Consider the following 23,617-nt stretch of genomic DNA (forward strand, 5'->3'; position numbering starts at 1 on the left):
CAGCAAAAAACAGCCTACAGTTGCTTTGTCGAGCAGAGAGGCCGAGTATTGGGGTGCAGCAATGGCTGCATGTGAGGTAGCTTGGTTGCATAAGCTACTCTATGATATGCATCAGTCTACAAATGGGCAGTTGTCATTTATTATGACAACATGAGCAGTATACACTTGGCAAATATCATGCTAGAACAAAGCACATTGAGGTGCATTATCACTATGTGCAGGAGAAGGTTTTATTAGGTCTTATTGAACTAGTTTATGTTAGCACAGAGGATCAGGTAGCTGACATATTCACGAAGGCATTGGGTGTAGAGAAGTTGCGTAAGTTCAGAGACCTGCTTGGTGTGCAGGAATTGGGATTGAGCTCGAGGGGGAGTGTTGAGATATCGAGCTCCACTCGTGATATGCTAGGGTGACCATTGTGCATTTATATCACTGACTTGTTAGCTGCAGATGCGGTTGGTACACCGCCCATGAATAATAGCTGGATGACAGCTATCCTTATGTACTCTAGTTCGTGGCTCAGTTAGTATGCCACCTTAGTTAGCTGAGTTTAGTTTGAGACCCACATATAGGGTTCTTCTATTTCTTTGTACAAGAGTTCTTTTGGCTTTCACAACTAAGAAGAGGAAAACTGTTTTCAGCCTCCACCTTTGTGTGTATTCCCCCATTATGTATGTGAGAAAGCCACAAGTGAGACTCCTTCCTTCTCTCCCACTATCTTCACAAGAGGGAGGAAGGAGGAGGAAGGAGAAGGAGATGGGAGGAGGACAAGGAAGGAGGAGGAGGAGGAGGGAGGATGAGGAGGAGGGGGGAGGAGGAGATGGAGGAGAAGGATGAGGGAGGAGGAGGAGGAGAAGGGAGGAAGAGGGAGGAAGGAGGAGGAGGGAGTACAAGGGTAGAGAGTGCAAGGGTAAGGGCATGCTAGAACATAATAGTGTAAGAGAGCATGGACGCAATGGAGATCAATCGCATGAACACAATAGTGAGCTTGAATACTGAACCCCAAAGACTGGTAGCTTCATTCTATTGAGAGATATTTATACATGTTTACACAATCCATATAGGTACCTCCGTGGTGGGACCTCTTTTGTAGGAGACCTTTTGGACAGGAGTCCCTCACTTTTGGGGGGGACTTTTTGAGTCTCTACACAAAGTGGGGAGACCTTTTGGGTCTCTACACAAAGTGGAGGGACCTCCGAAAGTGTAGGCTTTTAGTCTTTCTCTCTCTAGATTTAGTATTTCTCTCTCTAGATCTTGATTTTGCAAGTATGATTGGATCTTTTCTAGAGAGGATTTTGGCTATCATCCCTTAAGATTTATCATACCATCTTTTAAGCTCAAGATATTACAAGCGGAGCTTTGCCGCCGCTACTCTACACACACAATGCTCTCATAGTTGTTGTTCTAGACTACACTTCTGGCCCTTGTTGCCACAGGGCTAACAACTCCCCTAGACCGATTTGATACCCCTCCTCGGGTTATGGTTGGGTCTGCAGATGATGTTGTGATGTGGTTGTCTTTACCCAATGAGTATGGTAAAGATGGCGATGGTGATAGATGGAGCGAGCTTCTCGTCGATCTTTTCCTTGTAATCCACAAACACCGTAGATTGCTTGCTTAGTTTTTAAGAAGCCAGTGTCAACCATTTCTTCAAACAAACACACATAATGCCCTTGAGGATATATGTCTCTTTGAAAGAGGCGACTTGTTGCTTGAGCATCTATCTGTTGATTTGGATTGAAGCTGAGGTTGGGCAAATGGTCGTCAATGGGTGAGGGACACCTCCAAGATGACTGGTAAGGCTTCACTGTACCTTGCACTTTCCTTGAGTGTTTTGTCATAACTACTTTGCATAATTGATGCATGTCTGTCCAAGGCTCTAATGAGTGTTTCCTGGCTTGTCCATTTGGTTTTAGAGTTTCTATTGATTAATGGCCAATTGCGATGAGCATCTGCATTATCTACATCATGATGATTGGCATCCCACCAGTAGCAACGGGGCACTGCATCAAATGTGGGATGCATGCAAAAGGAAGATGGAGCCTGTATGTATTCAAGGAGGTACTTTTCATTGAGCAGCTTTGGTCTACACCAAGCAGGCTATGGCTCCAATTTCATGCTAATGTCTGGAGTGATTTGTGCTTGGCGGATACTCATTGAAATTTTGGAGAGGTTTCATCCTCCTCTTAATTGCATGTTTGGGTATTGCCTCCAAAAATCACATATGGGATTACCAGGCATGGGAATCCTATATGTATCTTGTTGCAACTCCCTTATGGATGAGAAAAAAAATTAGGTGTAACTGAAGGGGATTTTAGGGTTCAAAAGGGAAACAGGGATGTGAGAGCTAACTAAGAGTTCCAAGGTTCAGAGTGGGTTGCAGGGTTTAGGAGGAGTCCAAGGTTGAGGAGTGGAGAGCTAGTCTCCTTCGCGGATTCGAGAGGTAAGGGTTGAGAAGGAGGGAGGAGGAGGAGGAGGGAGGAGGAGGAGAAGGGAGGAGGAGGAGGAGAGGAGAAGGAGGGAGGAAGGAGGAGGAGGAGGAGGGAGGAGGAGGAGAAGGGAGGAGGAGAAGGAGGCGGGAAGAAGGAGGAGGAGGGGGGAGGAGGAGGAGGGAGGAGGAGATGGAGGAGGAGGAGGGAGGAAGAGGTAGGAAGGAGGAGGAGTAGGGAGTACGAGGGTAGAGAGTGCAAGGGTAAGGGCATGCTAGAACATGATAGTGTAAGAGAACATGGACGCAATGGAGATCAATCAGATGAACAGAATAGTGAGCTTGAACACTGAACCCCAAAGAGTCAGAGCTTCATTCCATTGAGAGATATTTATACATGTTGGTCTCTACACAATCCGTAGGTACCTCCGTGGTGGGACCTCTTTTGTAGGCCTTTTGAGCAGGAGTCCCTCCACTTTTGGGGGAACTTTTGGGTCTCTACACAAAGTGGAGGGACCTTCGAAAGTATAGGCTTTTAGTATTTCTCTCTCTAGATTTAGTCTTTCTCTCTCTAGATCCTGATTTTGCAAGTATGATTGGATCTTTTTTAGAGAGGATTTTGGCTATCCTCATCCCATAAGATTTATCATACCATCTTTTAGGCTCAAGATATTACAAGCGAAGCTTTGCCATCGCTACTTTACACACACAATGCTCTCATAGTTGTTGTCCTAGACTACACTTCTAGCCCTTGTTGCCACAGGGTTAACAGTATGGTTTCGTGGCCACACATAGGAAGAGATTGGCAGGTCACTCTACTACAACTTCATTGCGTGCCTTGCTATTGTCATCTATCATGGTGGCACATATCTGTGTCGATGGCTTCATTGATGGAGTGCAGTAATAGTGCTTGTGTAGCTGGGTGTGGGCTACCTATGGCTTTGTGAAAGCGCCACCCATGAAGGCATCTATTGTTCATTGGTCATTGTGGTGCTATTGGCTAGCCTTTTATTTGCAACCCTTACCTTGGAGTTGTTGCTATGTGTGCATCTATTTTGCGGGTCGCTTAGCTAGCCTAGTCATGGTCGCTTGGGTTGCTGTGCGTTATGCTACTAGTTGCCAATTTGTTGGCATGTCTTTTGCTTTGTGCTTGACCAATTGGGTCATTTGAGCCTTGGTTGTGTTGTAGGAATTGTTGGCTCAGCTTGGCAGTTGGGCTTTGAAAGTTAGGTCATTGCTAAGAGTCACCTCTGATGCCAGTGCAAGTCGCTTGTATGAAATGCTATGCTTAGAGGGGTGCTTGATTGTTGAAGTAGACAAGTTGATTGGATAAAGTTGCCATAGGAGTCACCACCTTAATTCTTTAGAGTTGCATGGGTGTCGTTGTGTTGCTCTATTGCTTACTGATTGTAGTCCATGGTTTAGTTGGTGTCCTAAGTATCTTGCCAATAGATCAAAAGAATAGGCCATAAGCTCATGTTAAGGCATAAAAAACCCTTCGATTATGCATCCTTGTGGGGATACCTTGAGGTGTGAGTAGTTGTAACCAAGCCCTGTGTGGATATGCCATTTGGGAACCACATCGCACGCAAAATCTACTCTTGTTCCACAGATCTGTGGATAACTCATTGTTGGAATACAATCAATCAGACATTCAGATGCAGTCTCTCTTTTCACATATGTCTTTTCCTTGTTTTCTCTGAGGATTCATGTCTACATCTGCAGTATTGTTGAGTATGCTCTTGCTACATCTGGATTCCACATAGTCTATTTTCCTTGTAGTGTTTTCTATGTATTTCATGTAGAGGCACTACACTGCGACCACAAAACTCATCGCAATCCTTCATGTGAAGTGTTTCTGGGGAATCATGTTGAACCATCAGTAGCACACAACATGTGATTTCACAGAACACATAACCCATTCCTTTTGAGGTCCTATCCAAACTTCAATGCCTATGGTGTCAGAGCCATCGTGCACAGTTGGCAAAGCTTCATCTAGTGCAAATAGATCCTCTCCATTTCGGATATGGGGAAGTTACTTTGATGCACAAACTCAAGCGCGTCATTCATGCTATCCGCAATAACACTTGATCCTTTTCATTTATGTTAGGGTTTGATTACTTGCCGGAAGAAGTGAAGAATGAAGTGATTCTTGAATTTGACCCTAAGGTGAATGAATTGTGGGAACACAATCTCCCAATAAGAATTGATTCCATACTTGAGTTCAAAGATCTTCAATTTGAAGTGAAGAGATCATCAATTCTAGGAGCAGGTTATGGCTTGTTAATACATAGAGTTGTAGAAGCAAGAAAAGAGGTTTTGGTGTACAATGGTCCAAAGTATGGTTATGATGCTTGGCTTACTCTATGCACTCAATTTCCAAGGTTTAAGAGCTATAAACTCCTTGAAGATCCAAAAGTAAATAGGCAATGCACCATGGGAGATGTGTTGTATGGGAATGTAGTTGGATACATCAATAGCTCTATCAATTGTTATGATAGGGCAAATGTTATATATGTATATGACCCTAATGTACAACCTTAGATTGAGGATAAAGGAGCATCTAATGTTTTGGATACAGTAACAAGTACTGACATGTTTCGGTACATTGTTGTACAATCCCTTAGGGATATCCATGCAGGAGAAGAGTTGTATTGTGAGTACAAGTTTTAAAATATTTTATTTGCATAGTAATCCCAAAGATATTGGAATTTATACTTTAAGATTGAATATCAAGGGTGTTTCTTTACACCACCTTTCTCTTGAGAGAATTTACAAAGTTTGCATGCACATTGCTTGGATTCACAATCATGCATAAATATTGTATAAACATATTTGGATTCATAATGCACTAAAATTATTAATTAAACACAAATATATATGAATTTCACCATTCATTTCCTTCAAAATCAAACAAAATGCCTTCAATTTTTGGGAATTGGGATTTTTCCAAAATTACTAATACAGTGTTACATTGTCTAATGCTTTCCACTTTTAAGGTTCTCAAATCAGGTTCAACAGGCAGTTAATCGATTTTTCCCATGATTGAACAAAAGCTTTGTGCCTTTGAGCTCCCTGTGGACATTGTATTTAGAATATTTATTGATTTTATTAAGAGGTGTGTGTCTTTGAATAGCTTCATAGTCCCCATGTAGACCCATGCTTGGGAGAAGAGATTTGAACCTTGCACACATGATGTCGCTCTCTCTTTCGTATTCGTGTTCTATACGTAAACAATGTGCAAATAAAGAAACTTATCAATGATTCGCATCTCGACATGCAATACATAAAAATATATTCTTTGTAAAGGGAAGTTTAAAATTGAATCCCATTTTTCATCAATTTCATCTTTGTTGGGTGCAGCATCCTAGCAGCTCATACACTATTGCTCCAGTACATCCATTTGTTAGCATCATCATCTACCATATCACCCATTACATCTTTACTATTTCCAAAGTATTAATATTTTTATATTTGATTCCCTTCCCCTTTCCCTCTCTTTTGTCATGTACTTGTGCTAGTACTCATTTGAACTTGTTGTGTATGTTGCATTTGCACTCAATTCCAATCAAAAGATAGACTTGAGCTGTTTAAGGTCTCCTGGCCTGTGCCAAAGGATCTAAATCTTTCAACTCAAAGCAACTCTCCTTTGGTTTGGGCATCTATGACACTTGAAATCTGAGATCTATCAAAGACCCATTTCAAGTACAATGTGTCTCTTAGGAATTCAAATGTGTATCTTAGGAATTCAAATGCATTAAGCCACTAGATGTGGCTTTCTGATTGAACATTAAAATCTTCTCCAACTTTGTTATTTTTGGCATGTTCAAAGGATTTGTTCACCAAAGTAGTATTCACCTCTCCAACTTGTGGCCTTTCACAACCTCACACTCATATTTAACAATATTATCTTTTCACAATCTAAAGAATTACAAGATTTAATTTATTAGAAAAGACCTTTAAGAAATTGCAGCTCAAGTAAACAAGAGAAATTTCACTTACCCCATGCTTTCATGTTATAATACTCTACTATTACACCTTGGACCTTGCATACATCCAAAAAGACATTGTCACACTCCATTTATTCAAAGATGCTTGGTTGCCCGCTTGGTAGCTTGTCCACTTTCCTTTTGGTGTCTCAGCTTTTTGTCTTGTTTGTGCCTTTCAGCATCATGCTTTTTTATATGTGTATAAATCCACTTGATAAATCCTGTACAAAAATTAAAAAAAAATTCTTTGCATTTCTAACATGTACTGGGTCTTGGCAACAATGGATTCTTTACACCTTGACCTTGAAGTGGATTTACAAAGACATGATATACAAATAAGTACCCTTGTCTACTAATGTGAGCAACATAACATGTATGGCCAACTTCTTATGGGTCTATAATGGTTCCTAAATTAGTTGCAACCTCTTGCAATATTACATGTCGCAATGCATGCAAATGGGGATCCCTAAGAATGAAAAAGAATTCTCTCTTCTTAACTATACTCTTTACTGCTTAAAGTTTGTCAGATGTTTTTTTCCAAACACAACCTCCTTCATAAACTTCTTGCAAAATTCATGATGATACCATTAGAAAAATACACAATTACATGATTGTATGTAATCCTTCTCAATTACAAAATAGTCCAAAGATACATATTGTGTAGCTTGCACCCTATGCTTTGTTGCTCCACCACCATATGCCAAGCTCTCCCTTGATTGCATAGCCTTGATCCTATGCTTGTAACCAAGAGGGGTTCTTTTTATTTTCTCTAATCTCCTAGTTAATTTAGCAAGTTGTTGCTAGAGGAACCAAGTCTCTTCAACAACTTTGTCTTGTCATCAAGTAATATTGTGATTGCCTCTTGTGACCTTTCTTTTGCAATTTTCAGAATTAGCAAGTGTTTTTGTTCTTGGGTTAGTTGTTCATGGAGATTATGCATGGTATCTTTAAGCCTTATACATTTTGGGAATGGGAACCACCTAGGGGTGTAAAGAGGGGTTCATCTAGCAATAGGGATGTACGATAGTGTCGTTTGGGAGACAGATTGGTCCTACATAAAGAGACTTCAAGTTTTGCTTCTCGCTCAAATGGCCACAACAAACCATCAATCCCACATCAGATCATAGTAGCAAACTTTAGGGGCAACTTGATGCAATCTTCTAGGTTCTACCCATCTAGCAAAGTTTAGGGCTACCCATCTACAACTTGATGCAGTCTTCTAGGTTCTCACTTATCTCCATAGGGTCAAGGACACTGGTACCATGACATTCGAATGACGTAGACTACCAAGGCTAGCCCTGACTTCATTTTTGGCATTGGACGTGAAGGGAGATCAGAGGAGCTACTATGCTTGGATACACAAACGGTTTGCAAGCTTGGGACTACAGATGGACAGATTGCCACCTTTCAGTATAGCCTTGAGGCTCCATCCATTCGACTCGCCTATTATGGGTCATCAAGAGGATCTCATATAGCTCCACACTTGTTGAGCTTTCAATGAAATGCAACTTCTACAGAGATGGCTGCCTATGGATTTCGTCGGAGGGGTTCATCGAACCACTAGGCTACACCCAAATTCATATTCTGCATGCACTGAGGATCTTGATCGATCAATTCAAAGAATGTTCACACAATCCACAGGTTGAGACATGTGAGCAGAGGGCATCCCACGTTGGAGACGGATTTGCACTTTAGGTGATATTCAGAAGACCAAGACAGAGGATCACTATACATTCAGATACTATGAGATCCATGAACAACACCGCTACCCTTTCAAAAGCTCTTTTGGCCCACTCAGAAGTTCCTGGCACATCCAAATCAAGAGTGTATACCGACTAAGCACGATCACAAATTTTTCCTCAATCTAGGGACAAGAGAGGACCAGACGTAGCAAAAAGCCAACTGGAGTGAGGATAGCACTTGTACAAGCCAAACGCCAACAACAATCTCACTGACTTTCTTCCTCGCCATTGACCCACACTCGATCTAGAGCCACTATCAGTTGAGCTCTTCTTGTCTCTCCTCACTCGTCCGATGGAGTTGGTCCCGCAGACAACATACACAGGTCTAGCCACTCGAATGGATGGCTGACCGAATGGTAGCAACCAAGGGATTCTCCTTGGTTAATTTTATCCCTTTTGGATTTCTCTCGCAACAATATGCGGCCAAGGGATTCTCCTGGGTGTGTTTTCCCCCTTTTGGGTTTCTCTCACAATGATAGGCAACCAAGGGTTTCTCTCTCTGGGCACAGTGATCAAGCCGACAATTGCGAGCCACACCAACTAGCCCAAACCTTTAGAAAACCAAAAAAAAAAAGTCAGAGAACTTTCGCGAATGTCGAATGGTGGATCAAGGCTATGATGGAGAGGAGGTTTCTTTTATACATTTTTGTGTGACCTCACCGTGCAGAATTTTGAGATTTACTGTGGCAAAAGCATTATGCCTTTACTGTGCTATAAAGCCAGAACACCATGCAGTAAAATATATAACGTGTAGGAATTATATATACTATGCATTAATTTTTAGATATACCAATGTTTTTGCTATACCACAATATTTACCAATGAACCAGTTGCCTTCACTTGGTTTCAAAAATGCAACTTTTTCGTTTTAAACGTTTTTGTCTCAAATTTGAACAATGAAATCGTCATTGTATAATTTTAAAAATCCTTTAAAAGACCTTGCATGTTTCTTTCATCCACTTAATGAGCAACCTTGAGCTCTCCTTCCATTAAAAGAGCAGCAGCGGGAGTGAGGAAAAGCGAGAGAAGAACCAATCTCCTTGTAGCTTTTATTCTTTACTTTTAAAAGTAAACAGAAATCAATAATTCAATGAAATCAATCCTCATGGAACAGACTTTCACTGCTTACATGGCTATTAGCATGACTATTTGAGCCCTATTTTGACAATTTTCCCTCGGATTTTCTAAGGTCACCCTTGCATCTTCTATGCTGGGAGTTCATGACCAATTCGCAGCTGCAGACTCTTAAGAGTGTTCATAAATCCCTCAAACTTGGACAAAGAGCATTAAGACTCCCCTTGTAATACCCTCCTATTGCCATTGTTGGGGGCAGAAAATGTAGGCTGGGAACAAAAGTTCCTTCATCTCTTCCATGATTCAAGTGCAAGGTTATTTCAAACTTCAAACATGTCGATCATTCACGACTCCGTAAACTAAGAACAATCTTCAAGCTTCTCTTCATGTTTAGCATTCATGGGCTTCTTCACAAGTTCTCTCATGTTTTTAACTGTCCCAAAATTTTATCATTTCCTGCTCACAAGGAGAGGTCAAATTATAAACAAATGCATTACGTCCAAAAGACTTTAGCTCAACCACATCCAAACTCGTTATAAATCCAAAATTCTACTGGGACTGTGTCATTAGGATAACCAATAACCACCCTAAAAATCCAATTAATGTTGCCTATCTGTCTTTGCCGAGTCTCAAGATTGCCAAGAGACAGCCATGTAATGCAACATATACAATGAGCAATGCTCACTCCATGCATATTAGTTGCAAATGGGGACGTAAGAGATCTATGACAATATTGCAAGCAGAAATAATGAGAGAACAGGTACGGACACCATTATTTATTCATGATTCCCACCAGTTTTTCTATTTGGAAGTCTGCCTGCATCATTTTCAGAAAGATCAACCACGAGACAGGTCAAATATAAATAATCGAGAACACATTGACCTCAGTCAAACATAAGAAGCGCCCAATTTCCCCTACTCACAGGTACCACACAAATTTGAAAGGTGTAAGGAGGGTTGTTATATATTTGGACAGAGAACAACGGTTCATGGCAAGGTATCTACCTTGACACAAGAGGTTGATTTTTATAATCGAAATCTTGATCTTAGATGATTTTGCATGTCAATTGCTCATTGTAATGTGTTCAACCAATACTTGTCTATCTGATTTGAAAATTACATATTTTTACTGCTTGAAGATCTCATAATCGTACAAATTCTGCTTCAAGCCAGCTATTTTGTACCCACTATTTCAGAAGGGTATACAATATCACACTTGCAACTATGGAATGCAGCCAATGAGCAGCATACCCAAGGTCCAGCGAGAATCCAATGCAGAGGTTTCTTTGTCAAGATAAGGAATAGGATACCTTCGTCATACCCTTTTTAACTCGAACTTGCGACACCTACCAATACCATTAGAATACATGAAAGGAACCACTGGGCGTTACAAAAAGCTTAAACAAACTACAGATTCTGTCATGCATAATGTAAACCACATATAATAGCATCCCTATGCACATCAGCACAAATAAGTCGGATTACATGTAATCAGAAGTCTTAACAACTGGTGACTCTCTTCTTTATTTCAGTCAGCTTCTGGTAAAAGGACCAAAAGTGCTTTTAAGTATTAAAAGAGCCAAAACAGGGAGGATTATAAAACTTCACTAACCTTGATATGCCCTATAACAGATATATCTGCAACATGAGTGCCTCCACAAGGACAACCAGGGTTTTCCCCTAGAGAGACGATTCGAGGGCTGCTATCCTATTAAAGCACATAAAACAGAGTCAATAATAAGTGGCAATACCTGACTGCATAACCCACGCAAAGACCTCTTCTCAAAGGGCTGAATGTTAATGGCAAGAAACTTAAGCAAATGCATCTAAAACTCTTTATGCAAATTCTAAACTAAAACAGAGAAACAAAAGCCAACAGATCAATGCAAAGAATCTGTAGAAAAGGATGCACAAAGCAAAAATGTGATGAGGTTTGGCAGTCTGAAATATTTGATTTAGTAAATCTCTATCATCTAACATGTTATATGGAAACCTGCATCCATGCAGAGTTCTGCGTTGTGATAATAATTATCTTAGAATCTACTACACAAAGAAAGAAACACTGTGCATGTATGCATATAGTGAGGTTTTCCACCTGTATCAACAAAGACAGACATTAGCCTTTGCTTGCGCCAATGACCCTGGTATAATTTTATTTTGCTAGCCCTTCAACTATAGTTAACAAGAATTATCAAATTAATTTCTGCTGTGCTCTGGGACCTAGCACCTAAAACACGACGACTAGGAAGGCTACTAGGGTTTGCTAGTCTTAGTACTTGAGCACAAATCTATAACTCACATGATCCTTCATGGTCACCCATCATGTCAATGCTTGGTGACATAAAACTATCTCAAAGTAGTCCACTGATATAAAACTGGCTGAGTAATGAGGAATTCCAAAACCAGATAAGGGCTATGGGTAGTGCCTTCTTTCTAGAAATGGGTCCCTGATTAGTATCAGACCATCTTGGGGTTACCGAGATGGGCACATCCTACATCCCATAGTCACATGAAAACCCATTTCATCCTGTCAAAACCTTGAAACGACCAAACAAACGAAACGTTTCAAAATAGGATGAAACAGTCAATGAAAACTCTGTTTCGCCCAAATCAAAATAGACATTTTGGCCCCGTTCTTTCTAGAATCCATATGCTTTTAAGTTTTAACTTCATCTATATTAAATGGTCTAAAGTTGAAACTTGAGACATTTCGCCCAAATCAAAATACACCTTTTTGCCCTGTTTTTCTAAAATTCATATGCTTTTAAGTCTTCACTCCATAAATATTAAATGGTCTAAAGTTGAAACTTGAGAAAGGAGAATGAAAAATAAATTTGAAGAATGTGTTGTGTTTTGAATTTCCATTTTAGGTTTCTTGACTTGTATTTATCTTTTTCCCTCTAAACTTGAATATAATATATCTCATGTGCCCCTATCCCTGTATATATTCAAGGCAATTTCAAAACCTATCCGAACGTGAGAAAGGAGATTGAAAGCTTGAATTTAAATAAATTTGAAGAATGTGTTTGTGTTTTGAATTTCTTTTTAGGTCTCTTGACTTGTATCACTCTTCATTCACTCTAAACTTGAATATAACATATCTTATTTGCCCCTATCCTTGTATATACTAAGTACCAAATCGAAACCTATCCGTTTCGTCCGAAAAGACGAAACGTATCAAAACGACGAGACGACAAAATAGACTAGACGAAACATTTCTTGTGACTATGATACATCCACAAAAGAGATGGGCACTATGTGTACCAAGTGATTCACAAAAGATATAGAAATAGAACATTTTTTTGGTTCAACCAAGTGCTTTCTATAGCAAAAATTGAACAGAATTGGAAGAGGTAAGAACTCAAGACTTGCTGTCCAAAAAAAACAGAAAAACTGAAGGACCTTCCTTGTCCTAGTGGCTGCAAGAACCTTGAGGGTTGCCGCCCCCCTTTCCCTCTGCACACAATGCTTGTCCAGGTATCCTTCGTGTTGATGCTGATGTAGATCAGCTCCTCGAGAGTCCTAGGGTGGCTGGCATATATCTAGTGATCTTAGCTGATCCTGATTCCTACACCACTTCCATACTCATCTTCTTCTCAAGAGAACCCACTTGGCTCTCATACCATGTGAGAAGTATCACTGTGCACACCTGCACATACAGCAGAAGAAAATATTGACTAAGAAATGATCACACACTTGCGCGTGCGTGAGAGAGAGAGAGAGAGAGAGAGAGAGAAGACAATGTGGATGGAGATGGAGAGGCACAAGACACAAAATGGAGGTCAATGAAAGTGGGCAGCCCTACGTCACTCCAATCGTGCTCTCGACGCAGTCCGATAGACCACCTAGAGCACATACTCTGCCTCTGACTCACTCATATAAGCTCACCACACCCCAAATCAGCGTCTCTTAGATCTGCATCTCTTGTAGTCTCCTGTTCATGCGGGATCGCGGGGCATTTTCAAAGGCCTTCTGAAAGTCTACAAAACATGTGCACACTTTCTGGTGTCTGGATCTCGCCTCCTCAATGATAGCTCTCAAAGTGAATATGTGATCTAAGGTAGAATGCTACCTCCAGAATCCTACCTGTCCTAGTGCCCGTTGCCCCCGAGTTTCTGTATGACTGTTGAGCTCCCTCTCTAGAACTGAGGCATAGATCTTGGCCAAAGTATGACCAATCATGAGGATGCAGTAGTTCCCAATCTTCATAGGGTCCCCGGCTTTGTGTATCGGTACAATAGTGGTGGTGCTCCAAGCGGGTGGGAAACCATGACAGACAGCTTGGTTGAACATGTGTGCTAGGACCGGAGCTAAAACCTCATGTCCATGCGCAAAGTGCTCAGTCTATAGACCCTCATGATCCCGTGCTTTCCGGTTGTGTAGTCAACGGAGTGCAGACTGCACATTCTATGTGGTAAACAAGTGACAAGTGGTGGGCTTGGGCATAGAGGACATGTCCAGTGGTGTCTGCATCTGGGCATCATAGAGGGAACATGCATACGTGTGCCACACGTCTGGGTCAGTGATGGGGATAGGTGGCTTTCCCTTCGATAGAAACCCCCATCCAGTGGTTGGGTTTCCTCCTCAAAACGATCTGACAATCTCATTCATCCTGTGTGTGAGAAAGGCCCGCCTCTTCCGACGTGTCAGTGGTCGAAAGATCCTCTGTGTCTCAGATGATGTCAAATGTCATAAGGTCTGCTCCCGTATGAGATGGGCTCTCGCCTCTCTACACTCAGTGTCAAAGGATGTTGAGGCATCTTCCCATCTCGGACTCACATGGATCGGGTCGTAGGAAAGGATCTAGTGGAAGTGTCCTGTACCACTGAGACAAGGGCGTCCGAGGTGTGTGCGAGGTCTATATCATCATCGAGTAGGGCCGGGAGCACCTTGGCTAAGTGCTTCACGTACACTGGGTCGAGGGCACGGTCAAAGTGGATTTGGACACATGTAGGCACGAGGGGGCTCTCCTAGTGGCTGGCATAGTAGCAGAGATATGGAAGGCCAGGTATGAGTGGTCGGCTCCGAGTGGGGACGGGGGTACAATGAGATCGTGTATCCGTGAGACAAAAGCTAGTGGGCCCAGTAGGTAGTCCACTGTACTTGACCCACCCCCATGTGGGAAACAAGTGAGTCCTCTAGATAATGGCCATCTCTAAAGACCATTATAGATGATCAAGTCAAGGACTGCCCCCAGCTGAAGTAGATGTCGTCCATATCATGTCACATGTGGGGCATCTACAGAGTGTCTCAGTATCCCTAGCTCAGCTGCATCTAGCTCTGGGACTATGTGGGAATCTCTGTCATCTGTGAAGTCAAGCAGACTCACCTGTCTATCTCCTGTCTGTGCATTGAATTCCCCTAGTAGGAGGGTGACTCCCTGCCTTAAGAACTCCGTGATGTCATCATGGATTGTCCCCATATGGGCTGTATCCCTCTACGGCAACCTCTCGTGAGGATGATATGTCTGGAGGAAAGTAGCATATCGCCATAAAGATAGGTCGGGCATCCGATAGCTGAACTCGTATCCACATGTGTCGTGCATGCTCCTCTTGTCATACCACAGAGATGAGTAGTCTCAGGCGTGATTAGAAAAGGACAGCTATCCCCCAGAGCCTTGTACTCCGTTATCTCTCCTCAACTCCCTCCTATGAGCTGACTCCCATGTGTATCCTATCACTTTGGGCAGCCCTCTCTCTGGGCTCTCGTGCATCTCAGTGTATAAGATCATATCCCAATCACTATATGTTTCCGAACCATAATGTACCATTACAATTTCATACTGCTATTTTCAGTCCCAGTGTGTGTGTCACCAAGCTGTAAATATTCTGAAGTCAAAGCATAAGTTGGCCATTTATTGAGTTCTTCATTTATTTTAATTATGTTCAAAGAGTTATTTTCATTTGGTCAAAGTCTTGACTTTGGTCAAAGAAACTTAACCTCGATCAAGTAAGCCTAACCTCGATTAGGGAGACTCGACTTCGGCCAAGATGGTTAACCACGCTTAACCAAGGAACCAAAGCGCTGACTTCAGTCAGAGAGTGTTGACTTCGGTCAACCTCATTAACCAAGGTGCGCCAACTTCGGTTGGAGAGACTTGGCCATAATTAAGGCACTCTGATTGATGGTCAAGCCCCTTAATTACCACCAAGAGGGTTGACCTCAATCAACCAAGAATTGTATTCTATAGAAAAGGCAAACTAGATGCTCAAGTACATCATGCAACAACAAAGGCTGTGACATATCCCCATTGTGGGTAAGCAAAATATGTTTTCCTCTAGTTTATGTTGTGATGTATGAGGCAAGAGGACTGAAAGAGAATCTATTGCGTGCTATGGTTTTGCAGCATTTTTTGAGCAAGATGAGATGGCAATGGCTTGCGATTCGGGGGCAATACATTTCCTTGGTGAAGCCTCGATGCTTCAACACGATGGTTTGTGACACATGTGTAGAAGGCACCAAATGGACCGAGCAGTAAGTGACAGCATCCATTTGCCTTCTCCTTCAGAGAATGTTCTAGAGGACATTGGCATGCAAACTGAGTGTGATTGGTAGGAGAATTACAGGAAGAGGGCATAAGGGAAGGCAAGAGGGCAAGGCATATGCATCTTGCAAATGCATCATGCAAATGCAAGGGCATATGCATCATGTATATGCAAGGGCATATGCATATGCTTATGCATAATAAACATTTGCATATGCATATGCTTAGGCAAGGGCAAGATTATCAGTGATAGGATAGGGGAATATATGCGTATCCATATGCATTTGCATATTGTCATCTTGCCCTTTATCTCATACCCCTTTCACCCCTCCCTTTCATGTACAGATGCTGTACCAACAGTTCTTATTTGCGACTGTGGTAAGGATTTCAAGAAAGCTTTCCATAAACGGTTTATTCCCAAGCAGTTTTGGGACCACGTCCTCCTTGGTTGGGAAAGTATGCATATGGAAGCACAAGATACAGTTAAGTCTTACGATCAGAAATTTTGGGACTCATATTTACGGGTTTCACCTTCCAAGGAAATTTCTGACAAGACTCAACTCAAGAAGTATCAGGCAGGACTCACTCCAAAGATATAGGCCCAAGTGAACACTAAGGATATCAAATATATTTCAGACCTTATGCATTCAGCCAATGTGGCTAATCTTATATAAATGCAAGATCCTACTACTATGCCTTCACTACAGGCAGGGAATTACCCCCTGAGAGACTTGAAGATCATGGCATAGAGCTCATTCCTGGCAGTGAGCCACCTAATAGGCCCCCATGCAAAGTTAGTGCAATTCGACGAGAGGAGATTATGGCTCAGGTGTAGGACTTGTTGTCCAAGGGGATGATTCAGCCCAGTTCTTCTCCTTTTCGCTCCCTTGTACTGCTTGTACAGAAGAAAGATGGTTCATTCCATATGTGCGTCGATTATCGCGCGCTAAACAAAATGACCATCAAGAATGGATTTCCTATTCTACGCATTGATGATGTGCTGGATCAGTTAAATGGGGCTTTAGTTTTCAGCAGAAGAATGGCCAGAGCTAAAGACTGTGCATGAAGTCCATAGTTTCCTAGGCATGTGTTCTTACCACAGAAGATTTATCAGGCATTTTGCGGACATAGCCGCTCCAGTCCACGATCTTACTAAGAAAAATGCAGCTTTCAAATGAGGAATTTCACAAAAGACAACATTCACCACATTCAAAGAGAGGCTGACCGCAGAACAAATCTTGATAGTTCCATATTTGTATCAGCCATTCGATGTGGATTGTGATGCTTGTGGGGAATGTGTTGGGGCTGCATTGCATCAGAATGGTCATGTAAGTGGCCTATGAGAGCAGGAGACTCCCGGATGCAGAGAGATATCTAGGAATCTATGAGAAAGAGTTGCTGGCAGTATTTCATGCCATCCATACTTGGAAGCATTATCTTTTGGGTACAGATTTTACAATTAAAACAGATCACCAAAGTCTAAGATACTTTTTGGCTTAGATAAAACTCTCCGAGAAGCATATGAAATGGGCAAACATGCTGTCAATGTATCATTTTCAGATTGTCCATACTCTGGGAGTTAGGAACAAAGTGGCACATGCCTTGTCTCGAAGACCCCAGGTGAACAATGTGACTATTGCTTATCATCGAGATCTAAAAGACATGAGGGAGCAATATGCTAATGATGCAGATTTTGGTGAGATTTTACAGCAAGTGCAAGAGGGGCAGTCTACCAGTCACTACTCCCTAAAAGATGGGTATCTAATGAAAGATGACTGCCTATGCATCAGCCCGGAGATGAAGAAAAAGATTCTGGAGGAATGCCATGCACCTCCCTATGCTGGGCATAGAGGAATTACGGCAACTCAAGCACTAGAGAGGTATTTCTTTTGGCCAGGGATGCAGAAAGATATACATCAATTTGTCATAGAATGCCTTGCTTGTCAGAAAGTAAAATATGATAGACGGAAGGCACCTGGTCTACTTATGCCTCTTCCCGTGCCTCAAGCACCGTGGGACAGTATTGCAATGGACTTCGTTTTTTATTTGCCAAGATCAAAGTTAGGGAATGATGGGATCTGGACTATATCATTGATAGATTCTATTCTGGAGAGCTTTATTTGATAATATGGGGACGAATCTCAATTTTTTTTCTTCCTTTCATCCCCAAACAGATGGTCAAAGTGAGGTAGCAATTCTACAACGTTGGATATGCTGAAATGCTACGTGGGTGACCAAGGTTCAGACTGAGAAAAGTACCTACCATTGGTGGAGTTTGCTTACAATAATACAGTTCACAGCTCCACAGGGAAAGCCCCTTTTGACGTCATCTATGGGAAGGTGATTCTGCCACCTATCCTAAGGACCAAATATGAAATATTTGCAGCATATCAGTTTGTTAGAGACCTCCAGACAGCTTTCAGCCAAGTCCGGACAGCAATTGAAAGGTCTCCAGAAAAGCATAAGAGAGCTGTAGATAAGCCTAGGAGACAATTAGATCTCAAGGAAGTTGGGGCTGTTGTGCGCTTTGTGACCATGTCCTTCCATTCCAATATCTTAGCTTCCCCTTTGCTGATTTGTTGCGTAAGTTCAGCATGTGTGCCTTGCATTGTTTCTTGCATGGCTGCAATCACCTTCTTGAGAGTGGCATTCTCAGTTTTCAACTCTTCCATTGCTTTGCCGGTGCCTTCCGGGGGTCACTTTCATATCCCTCATTTGCTGTACTTCAACCTTCAACCCATTTACTCTATCTTGGAGCTTGCTTTTTTCAGTTATCCATTCAGCCTTTTCCTTTTCCCATTCCTCTTTTTTGGTCTTCTCTTTTCTCCACTCTTGCATTTTCCCTCCATGTTTTTTAACCTCAGCTAGTGTCTTGAGTACACGTGCCTTCTCCGCAAGAAGGGCTACATTTGTAGACTCTAAATCGTCAATTTTGTCGATCAATGCAAGACATATCTTCTGGAGGCTAGTGAGGACACTAGATGTAGTATTTGGAATTGTTCCTGCTGTGTACGCTGTCATGGCATTTTCAAGCTCGTCTCCCCCAAATATCCTCGACACATGCTCGTGTAGGCATTGTGCAAAATCCGTATTTTGTCCCTGTTTGTTGAAGAATTGTAAAAGAGCAGAAATGAAGGAATTCCTCACATATTTACGGTCCCGAATGAACTTCATGCATGCTGATAACTCTTCCCTTTTCCTTCTTTGTCTTTTCAGTATTGCATTTTCTGTTGGGATCACTTCTTCTGTACTTTCTTGATCTGAAATTGTCTTTTCTTGATCCTTTGCAGGCCAAGAGCTCGTTTGAACAGAAATAGGGTGCTAGAGTCGAGGTATAGGGGCTAGAAATAGCCTCTTGAGCTGATGATGGGCCTAGAGCATCCCAACCCAGCTACCCGGGATGGTAGACTAGGTATGGGGGGGCCTAGGTGCCCTTGTAGCTTACGCAAATGGCGCAGCAGGTGGCGGGGGTACGAGAGAGAGAGAGAGAGAGAGAGAGTTTATTAAAAGTCTTCGAAAGGCTGAAGGACGTATGAGACAAAAGAACTCGATACAATGGGTTGAAAGGGTGGAGACTCTCGGCAAGCGTCAACACCCATGACATACAAAAAAACCACAATCATAAAGGTACCAATACACAAAGAGAAATATTTGAGCTCATGGAGAAGATGGAGGCTCATGGAGAAGATGGAGGCCGGTAGCACTGTGATGATCATCTGGAAGCTGATGGAGAGGTCAAGCCTACGAGAGGGTCGGCGGTGTATAAGGCCACCGTGGCATAAAGCATGTGATAGAGGGCTCATGGCTATTGGTATGTGTGGTCCGTTGTGGTCTCCTAGCTATGTCCTTGCAAGACGGACAACTGCGACTATCACTTCTATCGACCATGCTCTGATCAAGTGAGCATATAAGGAAGGTCCCCTAGTCTAATCTATGTGTCAACCCTTTGGCAAGTCTACCTTGTCTCTCGCTCTCGTCCGCGGAGCCTCCGTCTCCTTGAGCTTTGCTGGTCAATGCTGTCTAGCTAGAAAAACTCAGTGATCATGCTCAAAGTGCAGCCTAGCTGTACGCAATAATTTCACCTTTGTGTTCTGAGCAAATGCTCGCAGTGTTGGACAGCCTCATGGATGAAAGTCGACAAGTAGCTATGTTCTAGGTAGGACAAGAGACTAGACAGGGATCCGAAATTGTCCTTGCACAGGTAGTGATAGCGATCTTGGATCTCATAGTATACGGGGCATTGACGCATGGTTTTTTTATTCTCAATTTTGTACTAGGCAGTGGAAAATCACAAGAATCTAGGAGGTAATTCGACAAATATTGAAGAGATAGGTGATTTTGAAAGGTGCTAGAGTGTGCTATCGTGTTTGGGAAGGGCTAAGAATGGAAAAGGAAAAGAAGGATAGGCGCTCACCTCTATTGGAGGCATGGAGGCAAGATAAAGCAGGCAGATATGGAAAAAGCAAGTAGTGTCTTCCAAAAAAATAGCAGTTACTATTTTCATCATAGCTTTTGATTCCAAACTCCGATTGAGGAGCTCTTTTTTTTGTTGGAAAGCTGTAATTGAGATCTACAACTTTCTAGAAGAAGTCGAGATCTGAATCCATAGTACATTAGGTCGAAAAACTGATTTATGCAGTGCTACCGAGCTTTTCGTGGAAGGCATCTGTTTTCGGAAAAGCTGGCGCCAAACTATTGTTGGAGGAGCCTTCCGAGTGAAGTATACCCTGTGTGGAGTAGAAGCCAAGCTATTGGCTGTTCCTAGCCCCCTATGCATTTATAAACTAAGCCTTGGGACTGCCCTTGTACTCATGACGTCGCCTAGCCTTGATCCGTCGTGCTCATGTTCCCTCCTAGCCTTGTATCACTCAATTTTGAGCATGTTTTGCTGCTCCACCCTTGTATTTCCTTGCTTCTATGCATATTATATCAATCTCATGCTACTTCTCCACGCGCTCTCTTCTATTCTTTTGTAGATGACGCATAGATCTTGCATCCCCTTGCTTCTTTTTTGAGCCCCAACACCAAGGTGTCTCTCCTTTCTATGGGAGTTTCTTTGTCATTCAACGCACAGAAGGTGGTCACGTTCTCTAGGCAGATCTGACCATCCTCCCCTTCTTCTCCCAAAAACAATGGGATACTGATGAGGAAGATTTTGAAGAAGCCACAAAAAAGAAGAGAGCAGTTATGTATGTTGGAAGATTTTATTGCCCTTTACGAAAGTATGTGGGCATGTACTTGTGTGCCATAATGCACACACACTAAGGGAAATTCGTGCAGCACCTCAACTATAGCTCAAAAGACTCTCGCCATACATGAGCCAAATCTCCCGCATAATATGTGACACTAATCAACTCCATAAAACAACCACCACAACAAAAAGAACACTTGCTCCTTGAATCGACACAACCTTTTCAAAGGACAACCCAACTCTTCTTCTCACACAACAAGAGAGAACCTCACACCTCTGCCTACACCGATGGAAAGCACGAGCATGCATCAACGCCCAACCACCGTGTGACACAAACACAACTTTCATGGAGCTCATGTGCATGACTCAACATAAACATACAACTACTCGGAATGATCTTGATTTGTTGGAAGCCACCTTCAAGACACGGTATTACAGAAGCAGAGGAAGCTGGAGGATAATATGGAGTATAAGGCCGAGTTCATCAAATTGTGGAAGAGGTGGTTGTGAGCTTTGGCTAACCCTAGAGATGCAGTGGATTTTCTAAAGGACACATTCATAGCAGGATTGCATCCCTTGTTGAAAGAAAAAGTAGAAGAATTCAAACCAAAGAGCTTCGAGCAGGCGGAGGATAGGGCATTGTTGGAAAAGTCACCTACCCATCTGTAAACCCGTATATGGGGAGAGCATGGGGGGGTAGACTTGGGGATTATGTGGCTGACACATGGACAGCACATAGGCTGCCATGTGGGCAGCACACAAGACAAGTATCTGGCAGTCTTGGAGGTCCCTAGGTGGACAAAGGCTGTACAGAACTGCCACGTAGCAGACAGGAGCATCATAGGGCAAGTAGGTACAGGTCTAGGGGCCGGAAGGTTTTATGCCAACAGCAAGGGAGCCTGCAGGGATTGTAGGGATAGCAGCGCCTGTGTACGGGCTGCTGAAGACAGCAGTACGTACATGTACAGATGGCTGGAGCTGTTTGTACGGAGCTGTACCAGAGGTTGCAGCGGCTGGACAGGGCCTGAAAAGGGGTGGAACAGCAGGGCGGAGATGGCGGCTGTTTTGCAGAGGATTTGAGGCCAGGCATGGGCTTGGAACGACCCTGACTAGGGTCAAAGGAAGCCTGGGCCAGTGGCTGCCTGCCACATGGCCAGGCAGGCCCAGAGTCGGCTGGTCAAACCCAGCTAACCTTGGGTTGGCTAGAGCCAACCAGGTCGTCCCCTACAGACCCTTGGGTCAGCCTGTTTGGTCGGCTATTTTGCGGGGGCTACCAGGCCCTATAAAAGAAGCCCATTGGGGGCTCACTCATCCAGTGGAGAAACATCTGAGAGCAGTTTGGAGCAGCAGAACAGCAAGCCTTGGGGGATCTGCTACAGACATAGCTCAGAGGGAGTCTTCACTCTTGGCTTTCTTCCAGGGCAGCAAGGTGTACGGATCAAAGGAGCATTCACTGCCTCCCAGGTGGCTGGACAATGTCAGGCAGGAGGCATTGCCTCATGTAGCTCAATCCTATGAATGCTCTGTCCATGTATGTAGGCTAGGGAGACCTCGTCAAAGTGGAAGGCATAGCCTCCCTCTGTCAGCCAGCCTCCCATGCCCCAAGTGCAGTCCTAATGGATCCTCTACATCCAAGCCACAATCCGTAGGGATCCCAAACAAATCCTCTGAGCACTAGGGCAGCTCCATAAGCAATGCAGGATCGTCTCTAGAACTCTGTCCATGCAGCGGTGGCATCGACCATCCACCCACATCTGCTCCAACCATGGGCCTGTGGGTAAAACCCCATGCGCATGTAACAGGGAGAAAGCCTCACTCACTCTCTCTCCTACTCACTACTATCTGAACTGAAAGAATGATGCACTCAAAATACAAGTGGAACCATGGAGTGAGTGTGAGAATCAAAGGGGGAGAATATAGCAGGCCTCCAAAGAGCGAGAGTAAGTACTGAACAACGTCTGGCCCAGAGGGCTGGGACTGAATACAACTGTAAAGAAACAAGTATGGTATGAAGGGAGAACCCTCACTACAAAAGAGAGAGCTAAAGACTGCTGTACCGGACTGAACCGGATAACGACTAACTGAAGGAGGGCTGGAAGAGGCTGCTGGGCTGCTACAGACTCTCCTGCCCTGATCCTAATCCCTAGAGCTGCTGCTGCTGAGGCTAGAACACTACAAGACTTGGAATAAGAATGAGGCCAATGGGCTGGCCTTATATAGGCTTCTAGGGAAGATTCACCAACCTGGTTGGCTGGTCAATGCTGACCATTGACCACGTCAATCAAAAGTCAATGCGACGCCTTTTTGACCAAAAAGTAAAACATGTGCTTTTCTTACCTAGGCTGTGTCCATGCACCTGCGAACAAGAGTAGCGACCGGCTCAACTCCCACCTTCTGCGCCCACTACATCATAAAAGAAAAGTCAGCCTAGAGCACCTCTGGAAACTGCTGAACATCCAATGCTGCTGTGTCGGATGAATCTTCACATCAGGTGGCAACCAGATCACACCTATTGCTAACCCTAAGCCCGGTCTCTCTAAAGTGAACCCCAGCTGGAAGAAGGCCGATGAGCCATGCGCGAGCCAAAAGTCCAACCCGTACGGCCCCATCCACTCGTCCATCATGCGAGACAGCTGCTCCTCTATCATGTCATCGAGCATCTCCGACATCCACTTCTCCTCTCTTGTGGAGGCAAACTCTATGCCCCAA

At 43.2% G+C, this 23,617-nt stretch overlaps 1 protein-coding gene across 1 annotated transcript in view; it reads right to left on the reverse strand.

The window, feature by feature from the left end:
• Positions 1–10,184: 10,184 nt before the first annotated feature.
• LOC147901353 (threonyl and alanyl tRNA synthetase second additional domain-containing protein) overlaps positions 10,185–23,617 on the reverse strand; it is a 30,367-nt gene continuing 16,934 nt past the window's right edge. Inside the window, exons 7-8 of the mRNA XM_087376003.1 lie at positions 10,846–10,941; positions 10,185–10,579 (exon numbers count right to left, since the gene is read on the reverse strand). Of these exons, the coding sequence (XP_087232129.1) occupies positions 10,523–10,579; positions 10,846–10,941 (153 nt within the window). The 3' untranslated portion in view covers positions 10,185–10,522. The remainder of the gene's footprint in view (positions 10,580–10,845; positions 10,942–23,617) is intronic.

Source organism: Dipteris shenzhenensis, chromosome 6 (genome assembly GCF_047967505.1).
Source record: "Dipteris shenzhenensis isolate YYH24624 ecotype China chromosome 6, Dip_SZ_1.0, whole genome shotgun sequence".
Classification (NCBI taxonomy): domain Eukaryota; kingdom Viridiplantae; phylum Streptophyta; class Polypodiopsida; order Gleicheniales; family Dipteridaceae; genus Dipteris; species Dipteris shenzhenensis.